We start from the raw sequence: 10,837 nt of genomic DNA on the forward strand, positions 1-10,837 counted from the left end.
TTTGCTACTAGTTTCTCAGTTCCAGCTCCTGCTACTTGTGTTTCTCAAGTACAAGCAGCAATTTTTATTTTTGTTAAGGGCAGACAGAAGGAAGCCATTTAAATCAAGTTTTGTTATTTATTTTTTTAAAGCAATGATACAAGCCCAACCACCTGCCACTGAGAACAGGAATGGAGTGATGCCGAGAACACTGCAGCAAAACAGATTAAGATTATACCATGAAGGGGAGGGGGTGGGGCAATAAAGCTTCTTTACTGTCAGAGGAGCAAGAGAATGGAACAAGTTGCCCAGGAAAGTTGTGGAATCTCCTTCACTGGCGGTTTTCTAGAGGCTGAATAGATATTTGTCTAGGATAATATAACAATAACATACCCTGCATTTGTTCAGGGGCTGGAACAAATGATCCCTGAAGTCCCTTACAACCATGATTCTATGATCATGGCACTATTTTATTGCATTTAGCTCAAAGCAACTACATCCCAATCAACTCCTGCTTCAGTTTCCTATCAGCTTCATAAGATGGTGTTACTTAATAATTCGCACTTAAGCTTCTGTCCAAGCTATAAAAATCAATTAAATGAGATTTATAAAAACGACTGTAGAAAATATATTAGAAATCCAAACAATTTTGGGTTACAGACTCCCTCAATACCATTCTTTGGTCCACTGTTCTTGATCGACAAATCCATTTCCGATTTCTGCTTTGGCCACCCATACCTTCTGAGGTTTGAGTCCATAGCAAAGAACTAAATGAAACATAATATTTAAGGACAGGATGGTGGATTCTGCAAGTCTATACTACTGCTCTGAGAAAGCAACATTTTGAAAGGGAAAAAGATAAAAAGGAACAATTAAGCTCTCTCAGCACCACTATTTAGTCAGAACATTTTTTTAAAATCCTTTTGTTTCCTCAGGTTTCCTCTTTTACATTTTGGAATGGCTGGTTAGAAATTATATTCCAGAGACCCCAAAACCGAGTTAATATCACCTCCCCAACTGCATAAGTGTAATATAGAAGGACCCTGATTTTCTCCGTTTAAAAGCTGCAAATACTCCGATTAAAATCCCCCAAAAATCCACATTTTCCCATGATGAAAATGAATCGTCACTGTACAGGTATCCACTGAACACAATGTTCTATTTATATATTTACAATTTTAAAGCAATTTGGAAGCCTAACAGTGCCATAATCATTATAATAACATACATTTTAAATACCTATATATTTTGGCATTTACTTTTTTATTATAGAAAATCGGAGCTCCCCCTGCACCCTTTGCTCACTAGGATGCTAGTCCAGCTGAAGGTTTTCCCCCTGCTGTTTTGTGGCACTGAGAAGCCCTGATATGCCGGTGCCCCTCACTCCCAACCCACAGTCCCCTGGGCCCCCCCCAAAGCCTTGCCAGAGGGTGCCCCCAGCTGCCAGGGCTATGGGACTAGGGCCAGGCCCGCAGCATGCTGCCCCTGCACCCCCAGTCTTGGCTGCCACCTGCAGGAGGCAGCAGCAGCTGCTATGGCCAAAGTGGAGTGCAGTGTGCCCCTACCCCCGCCCACAGGCAGCACAACTAGAGCAAAGCCCATGGGGGGGGGGGGGGGGGGGAATGGAGAATGTGGCTGCCCAGAGGCTCCTTGCCCTGCTGCCCCCCACCTACTAGGGTCTCTGCAGTCCAGCAGGCAGGACCCCCTATCCATGTGGCAGCAGTAGTGGCAGCATGGAGCTGTGCTCCTCGCTGCTACTGGGCAAGCAAGGAACTCCTTGCCATGGAGGCGCAGCCAGCATGGGACTTAGAACTGTGGCACCAAGCCTGCCCGACCCCCTCTACTCTCCTGTGCCAGGTCCTGCCTGCTGGACTGTGCAGACCCCCGAGGAAGGGCAGCAGGGCAGGGAGCCCTGAACCCACAGAAGACAGCCTGCATCCACCCCCCCATGCCTCCCTCCCTGAGACTGCAGGCAACGTAAGCAGACAGCCCCCTGGATGAGTTGCCCATGGCTCCATCCTGCTCCCCCAGCTGGGCCCTGAATTCCTGCCCCAGCGCCCCCCTATTCCTTCCTGACTGTGGAGGCCTTAATCTGCGTGTCGTCCCCCCCTTAGACTTACCTAGAGGGAGCTGCTCTCCATGCTGCCTGACTGCTACATGCATGTGTGCACATGGTGTCCCCTGCCTGTGATCGCCCTCCTTCCACACACCGCCCCCTGAGCAGCTCTTTTAAAAGGAGAAAATCTGCATTTTTCTGCAGCAAATGGAAAACCCAGATCCTTGGTAATTTAAATAAACCTATATTTACCTGCTCTCTAATGACTTGTTTATAATGAGTCACAATGTTGTCATGCTGTTCCAATGTCTTCTTCACTTCCTCTTCCTTTTTGTCTTCTTCACTAGACTTGTAAATAGCCTTTGTTATGACACCTGTCAAAAAACTGAGTATTTGTTATTCAGAACAGTCTGCACATTTTCTGTTCTTTTAACATTCCCACAGCCTCAATTTAAATCATTACTTTGTTGGAAAGAGACAGCTTCTATTTTTTCAAGTTCTTAGTCACTTATACTTATTTAAAATGAAGAAATCAAGGAAGTTTTTACAAACTGACATAAGAACACTTGAGCTTTTTTCTACTTTATGACGAGTCTTAAAGGATACTGCTATCTACCCCTTTTCTTGACAAATGTATGTTCTGTCTGCATTAAGATATTCACTAACGTATCCTTTCCTGACAACATATATGGACAGCTAGAAGGCTGGGAAGTGCTGTAAATCCATGCAAATGAAACCTGATTAGTTATTTTTATGCCTACTAAAAAAAATAATTCTTTAGCAATAAATCAGTACTATTTCCCCCAATACCTATTTAATTCAACTAGTATTACCAACTGGGAAGTTGGCTGAGTGACAACCTCCCTACCCCTTTCACAAGAAGCTAAAGAAGTTTGAAGGCTTTTTTTTAATCCCTACCATAATTTTCTTAGTGTAAAATGTACCCAAATATTCCCAAACGTGGTTTTTAGATCTCCTTTATTCCATATAAGCAGTCAAAGAGGGCACAAACTCCATTTTCTAACACACAATTTGTAAGGATAAATAATGCACAGTAAATCGCTAGGAAAGATGGCTTTCTGGTTGCCGTCTTCAGAAATAAACCTCATGGTACCATATAAAAAACAAGCTAATTGACTATCACTGCTAATAGTGAGATCCTTCTTTTATGGAGAACACAGTCAGTTGTCCGTTTAACAGTCTTATGAGGCCAGATGATGTTAAACACCCCCCACCCCCAATACTCTAATTCAAGGGCAGGCAATTATTTTGGGCAGAGGGGCGCTTACTGCGTTTTGGCAAGCCGAGGGCCGCATGACAGGCAGACCAGGGCAGGTATTTATTAATTTTCTAAATTTTTTAGGGGACCCGCAGGCTGGATACAATGGCTTGGTGGGCCACATCCAGCCCACAGGCTGCATTTTGCCCACCTCTGTTCTAATTGGATCCCTGAACCACTGGCCAGACTGGTAGACTGGGATTTTGTCTTCCTCTGTAATTGAGGAAGGAGTGGTGGGGAGGAGGAAGACTTGCCCTCTTTCTTGGATCTCTCAAGTGCATTTTAGCAACTTTTACAACATCAAAACACTGGCCACCCTTGTCATCTTCTCTTCCCCATCCATCTTCCCTCCAACTTTATTTGTGCCATGTTAGGGTGTTATACCTAGTGGTTGTGACTGTGTCTATGTTGTTTTACTAACAGGTTAGACAAGGACTTGTATAGGATGGCCTGGATACGAATGATCCACCTCAGGCAGGGGGCTTGACTGAGTGAACTCCAAAGGTCCCTTCCAGCCCTACTTTATTATGATTCTAGCTGAAAATCTGACCTGCAAGCTACATGTATCATAATCCCTGCCCAAGATTCTGACACAACATTTTTCACGTTGCTTACATGGGTCAGCAACCTATGGCTGTAGCCAGGCAACAAGCAGCAACCATGGCTGAGTCCTAGCACTGGCCCAAGCAGGACCCAAGTCAGGCTATTCCACCTTGCTGTTGTAACAAGTTGCTAACAGTGTGATCAAACTTGAAGTTTTAAGTGAAGGATATTTAAAAGACTTAACTTAGGGCATGTAGTAGTTTAGCAGCATCCAAAAATAACAAACTAAAAATAATGAGCTTAACATGTCTCACCCTCCAGTTCCTTTACCAGTTTAGTAAATTCATGATCAAACATCATGTGATCTGGGCTAGAAAAACTAGGCTGAGGCTTCTGACCAGCTCTGGAATACAGTTCATGTTTACTAATGAAGCCTAGTTTCTCAGTGAAATTCTCCTTGCCAATCCTCTTTTCTATCAGTTGCTTTAGTTTCTCTCTAGAATAAAAACAAAACAAAAAACATTACCATTGAATTTTATGAAAAACCAAATAAAAAAAGAGAAGCTGAAAACCCATCTTTCATTTATCTCTGAACCAAATTATATTTTTTGCCAGTCTGAATTATCTGTAACAAATTCCCCTTCTTCCTATGAAGTAAAGGGCTTTTCTTAGCACTGGAAAGGGTTATTTTCAGCCTGCCATTGTCTGTTCTTCATAGGACAAGATTTCACAGGTGAAAAGGCCCATCCAACAGGAGATATGAAGGAATAATATCTACAATAATCCTTGGCAAGATAAGCCTAACAGTTTGTACTTCAGAAGGACTGTACTTATAACTTCAGGGAATACCCAGCTTTTCAGCTGATCAGAATGGCAAAACCCTCTGGTATTTTCCAGCCACCTGATTTCTACCTCTACAGGTTATATTAAAAGTGAACAGTGTTAAATTAGAATATCTTGCATCCAAACTGTACTATTCCTCATTTACAAATGATTTTTAATATATTCATTTAGGAACCAATCAGTTGCCTACGTAAATTTTACCTTAAGTCTCAGGTTACGACTATAATACACTTACTTGCTATAGTTTTCCAAGGAATTGTCATTATAGTAAATGGAAATACCCAGCAGAAGAGCGGACAGGCCTTGGACTAAATGTTCTTCTTCTCCAAGGTTTTCAGCTATCTGTCCTGTGAGCTGAATTCTTGCTAAGGATGTCTGACCATTTCATTAAATAAAATACAAACAACATACCCTTACAATAGATCATCTTTAGATTCAATTTGCTACTGAAGCTTCAAATCAAAATGTAAAACACAAAATCCTTTATGAACTAAAAATGTGATAACATTAATATACTACATCATAGCTAGTGTACAATTTATGCATATTGCCATTTAAAGTTCAATATCTGGATAAGCCTTTGAAATTTCAATTAATGGAATTGTTTTTTTCCCAAAATATTTCTTGCACACATTTATTCTGCAAGTTTTCTTAAGATAGCATCCATCTACTGTTGACTGGACAGTAAATTACACTATCAGCTGAAGAAAATATTTCATTACAATTCAACAAAATCAGGAGATATTTTCCAATTCTGTGATGTTACAAACATAAGAGCAATAGTGTCAAAACACCAATGAGCTGATCTGCTACAAGACATGCTAAGCTGGGAGAATATTCTTAGGGGCAATTTTGCCAATAGCTGCCTACTCTTACATTGGGTAGGGATGAATATAATTACATAGAATTTAAAGCAGACTGGAAGTTACCAAAGAGCATCTGACATACAGTAACTGTCCATCTGCCTGCCCTAATCCTGCCTTAAGCAAATGCTAAACTGGGAGTTTGCCCCATTTCATTCAAAAGGAAGCTGTCCCAGTTCACTTTTCCTTTATCACAGGATAAAAATCAAGCAAAAGGAGTTACAGTAAGGCCACTCCTGTGAACTAAGTGCCACTTCAGTTTTCCCTATAGATTTATATGCAGTGGTTTAAAGTTCACAGCTTCTGGCTATGCTTTAGTCAGAGTCTGTTCAACACTAAAGAAGCAACATTTTTGCACCCTAAATTCACGATCTTCCAATATTCTACAGTATTCCTGCAAACTTACCCATGTCATCATACAGCTTTTATGTTGCAAATTTAAAGCTTTTTCAGAACAAAACTTTGTTTCGTAAACAAAGGATACAAATGGAATATTAGCTGGGTTGTGAAGAAAATGTGTGACAGCTATTGGACAGCTGCTTAACCAGGTACAAAGCAACATTAGTAATCCAACTCTTGTCTGCACCTTGCTTCCCTGTAGTGGAAAAAAATGACATTCATTTCTCCATTTATTACACAATATTACATATAATCAAAAGTTATATTTCTCTCAAGACTCATCTACTTTCAATATAAAAAAATACACTCACTAGTAATACTGAACCTAGTTTAGTACTTAATTTTTTCCATTAAAGTCATACACATATTTCTAGCAACCTTCAGTGCATGTCAAAGCAAGACTAATGTCAAGTATGACAATTTAGCAGCTGAATAAAATCATACAAATTAGCAGCTGAATAAAATCATGACAAAATTAGTCAGCAATTAGTACTTGGATAACACTATTGTTACAAGTGCAAAAAAGATGCAAAAAATTGAGGAAGAACAAACAACTCTGAACAAAATGTACTCAATTATCACAACCGAGTTGCAAATGCTTAAAGAAGCAGAGCAATATAGCCATCTTCATTTTCAGCCCATATAATGTGCATCTCCTACCGACATATTTTACAATTGATTGAAGTTTTATTTGACAGTAAAATCTGAGTACTGCAGGGTAGCTTCCTTTTTAGGCAGAGAAACGCACAGGACAAATTAAACAAACACAAGTGAAATGTTATACACGAAGTAATATTTTTGTTCCATTTATTAACGCTGAAAATTAACTTCTGAATATCAGGTTATATGCATTAATCATTAATGCACTACAATGCTGCCCAGAAGACTTCCTTTAACAAAAATGTGTCTGAGTTTCAATTATTTTGGATTTGAATCCCTGGATGTTGGCCAGGAGCTTCTTTGGATAATACTGACTCTCTCAACAATCTCGACCCCTCCACTTTAGAGTTTAAATAAATGTCCATAATACTGGTTTGGTTCCTTAAACTGATGTTTAATCTACTTAAAAGTAAAACGGCTACATCACCCCCAACACTACATAAAATGTAAGATTTTTCTAGTACTAAACCACAGACACTGATCTAACTTAACAGGTACTTTCTTGGTCTACAAAATCCAAACTTTTGTACAATTCTCTGGCTTCCCTATCCATATTGGCTATGGCAATGGGCTTTTGAATGCCATGTGATGAAGGCATGCACCTCTATGAGCAAATCAAACCTCACATACAGCAGCCAAGCAATTTCTCCAGGTCCTGCAAAAAAAAAAAGCTTAAAAAAAAAAACAACAACAAAAAAAATAATCAAAGTATATCAGGCATAGGAATCAAGATTTAAAATGGAACTGAAGGACAAAATGAGGCACATACAAAGGTTCTGATCTACAAAAGGGCAACAAAGGAAGCATACACACCAAACAAGAAGGATTACATTTAGTCAGCCTCAAAGGACAGTTTAAGCCTGTGTAGCATTTTAGCCTTGTTCTATGTTAGCAACCTAAGCTTGTACTTGAGAAGAGTTATCTCTACCCCCTACTCCAGTTCATTATACGGGAAAAGGTGTTACTTTAAACCCTAGATCAGTAGTACAAGAACTTAAAAGCCCTTAAAATAAATCCATATTCGCCTTTAGGAATAGCGAGACAGAGCAGTAGCCAGGGGGCAGGTAAGAGGGCTCCTTTTCTAAAAGGCTCCTGCTGCTACTTCCCTCCAGCCTGAACCAGGGTCACTTAGGGCTGCTTGCAGACGTTAAAAAAGCGGCACTTTAAACTCAACACGCTCCCAGAAGAGGCAGCACGTTAGCTGGACCCAGCTCGCTTAATATCTGTATAGATTGGGCACTTTAGTGGGATTTTTTTGGTGCTTTTATCCAAGAGGTGATTAACTCAGCTTTAGGTAAAAGCGCAAAAGTCCCACTGAAGTGTCTGATCTATACAAACACTGCAGAGCTATGCTGAAGTAACAAGCTGCTTCTTCCAGGGTTGTGATGTCCGAATAGCTGCTGTGAGGCCCCACCATCGAGGAAAAAAAACAAAAAAACAAAAAAACAAAAAACACACAACACAAAAAAACAGATCTACTCGCATTTTACACATTTCCAGAAAGTAGAGGTACACCAATACATCGATCTATATCATATTGACACCAATAAGAGGAAGATTGACATTACTGGCAATCAGCTTGTTTTGACTGGTGTAGCTGATAATGTCACCGATAGATGCCTGGTGCATGCACACAGCCGCACCATGCATGCAACCAGTTCAGCAGTTTGGAGAGCAGCGTCCGGCTGGTAAGTCTGTTGGGCCCCGCAGATCCATGCCTGGGGCAAAGGCAGGCTGCCACTGTGAGCTGGGGCCAGGGGCAGCGCTGGGCTCTTCCCGGCAAGGAGTTGGGCCGGGCAGCAATGGAGCTGGGGGGGAAGGCAGGCTACGATGAATACGGAGATGGCCACAGCCCACCCCACAACCCCCCCGTTCCTCACTGCAGGGGCCTCAATCTACTCCCCCTCCCCCCGTCACATTTCTTCCCTCCCCCCACAACAGACTTACCAGCTGGACACTGCTCTCCAAGTTATCGAGCTGCATAATTGGCAATCGGATCAGTATCGGCCAATACAGCTAGTTAATAATTGGTCGTTGGTATCGGCCCAAAAAATCTTTAACAATGCACCCCTACCAGAAAGGCTGTTCACCAGACAGTAGAATACCCCAAGTATAAAAAGAATGCCCTTGGTGACCTTTAGTAGCTATCCCAGTCCAGCAATGTTCAAACCACTATTACCAGACTACAGAATGTCTGGCTTCCTACTTCTTTGCAACTGATACATGTTACAATATCTGAGCTGTTTACCCCATTCTGGGTTTTTACTTGAGTCTCAGAACTAGTCCACCAGTTCATGTGCACCCTAAATTTGCTTGCAGTTTTGCAGCAGTATTCTGGAAATTCCCCCTTTTCTCCCCACATCATCCTATCCAAATTCTGATACTGGCTTCTGCTCACCTTTTGCACTACATTGCAGCTTTTGTCATCCCAGCCAATTCCCTACTGAATTCTGCTCCTGCCTCTCTCTCTCCATAGTTTTCCTACTCTGCCCGCCACTGCTATTCCATACATTTCCCTGTTAACAGATTTTGTTATCCAACTCTTGCTGCTTTCTTTAGTCAAGCTGTTCCTCCCAAAACACTTTTAACCAGCTCCTACCATGCATGTTAAGATACTAACACAGGGGTGGGCAATTATTTGGGTCGGAGGGCCATTTAGGGAGTTTTAGTGAACTGTCATAGACTGGGTCAGCACACCCACTCCCTCCCCTCCCCTCAACAGTTCACCAAAACTTCCTAAGTGGTTCTACCCAACGTGCTGCCAGATGGATGGGATGGGGCCATGGTGGAGTGGGGAGCAGCATCCGGGAGTGGAAGCAGGACAGGCAGGGCCATGATCTCAGAATGGTAACAGTGCAAGGCCAGGGCATAGCCACGATCCACTCCTCACATGTTCCTGCAATGGATGCTGGTTCCACAGGCAGGGGCATGCGGATAGGGTATCACAATTCTGCCCTGGGCCCCAGCCCTACATTGTAACCACCTGACAATATCAGGGTTTCCCTGGAGAGTGGCTGGGACCTGTGCAAGCAGGGCATGGGGCTGGGAGGACCAGGGGGGCCTGTAGGCGAGCAGGGAATAGTTTCTAGGAGTAGGATGGGAAGTAACAGGGCCAGCCCCAGGATCATGGGGCCGTGATGGCATGGAGCCAAGGCCCAGGACAGAGCTGCAACCCACTTCTGGCATGCCCCTGCTCACAGAACCAGCGCCCACCGCAGGATCATACGGACAATGAATCACAGCTTTACCCCAGACCCTGGCCCTGCAATATCCCTGCCCTGTGATCCTGGCCCTGCCCCCCCATCCCACGCACCACTCCCTGCCCACCCACAGCCCCATCCCATCCACTCAGGTCACATGCCCTACCCTTGAAGGTCCCATCCCTGACAGTGGGTGTAGGGTGGACAGGTCAGGGTGCCCAGGCAGTAGGGCCGAAGCTGGCAGCAGCCTGAAGTAGCCACAGCCATCGTGCCTCCCCAGCCCTGCTGTGTGCCCAGGGGCAGCAGGACTGACCACAAGTGCCACAGCCTGGGCAGCCCATGGTGCTTGGGCCAGGCAGAGCCAAAAGACCTGCTGCAGGCCACACAAAATGCCTTGGTGGGCCAGATCCAGCCTGTAGGCTGTATTTTGCCCACTGCTGCACTAATACTTTCCAATCCCACCTTATAAAAAGGACAATTCCCCATGAAGCCTTTCAGTGATAATCAGAGATCTGGGTTTTCCGTTTGCCACAGCAAACTTAGATTTTATCTTTTAAAAGAGAAAATAACAGATTTCTCCTTTGAGAGAGAAAAATGCAGAAAACCATGAGTTTCCCTTTGCAGGCTGGCAGAGTTCCAGCAGGAAGCAGGATGTAGGCAACGCCATATGCATGTTTGCACACACACATGCACATGGCAGCCAGGTAGTGAAGTGGAGAGCAGCTCCCGCAGCTCCCTCTAGGTAAGTCTATCAGGGCAGGGGGCACAGGCAACGCATTGGGGGGATGGGGGCACATGCCCCCTCCCAGATTTCTGTGCTACAGTGGGGTACAGGGCTACAGCCGGGCCAGAACAACTCCAGTCAAGAGCCACCCTTGTGGCCCAGCAGGCAGGACCCAGCATCGAAGGGAGCAATGCACTGCCATAGCTGCCAAGGTGAGGCACAGATCTGTGCCCCCAGCTGCTGCTGGGTAGGCAGGGGGGCCTCAGCCTGACAGCCATGATGGTGTGGCAC

At 43.7% G+C, this 10,837-nt stretch overlaps 1 protein-coding gene across 4 annotated transcripts in view; it reads right to left on the reverse strand.

Moving 5' to 3' along the window:
• The window catches only part of USO1 (USO1 vesicle transport factor), an 86,927-nt gene that overhangs the window by 26,005 nt on the left and 50,085 nt on the right, over positions 1 to 10,837 (reverse strand). For 2 of the 4 annotated variants that reach the window (XM_025198056.1, XM_025198054.1), the window contains 4 exons: positions 6,048 to 6,158; positions 4,936 to 5,054; positions 4,172 to 4,353; positions 2,288 to 2,409 (listed from right to left, as the gene is read on the reverse strand). In XM_025198056.1, the coding sequence (XP_025053841.1) occupies positions 2,288 to 2,409; positions 4,172 to 4,353; positions 4,936 to 5,054; positions 6,048 to 6,158 (534 nt within the window). Of the gene's footprint in view, positions 1 to 2,287; positions 2,410 to 4,171; positions 4,354 to 4,935; positions 5,076 to 5,969; positions 6,159 to 10,837 lie in introns of all 4 variants that reach the window. The other 2 variants (XM_025198052.1, XM_025198055.1) reach the window with 2 other exon arrangements.

This window comes from Alligator sinensis, unplaced genomic scaffold (assembly GCF_000455745.1).
Source record: "Alligator sinensis unplaced genomic scaffold, ASM45574v1 scaffold222_1, whole genome shotgun sequence".
Classification (NCBI taxonomy): domain Eukaryota; kingdom Metazoa; phylum Chordata; order Crocodylia; family Alligatoridae; genus Alligator; species Alligator sinensis.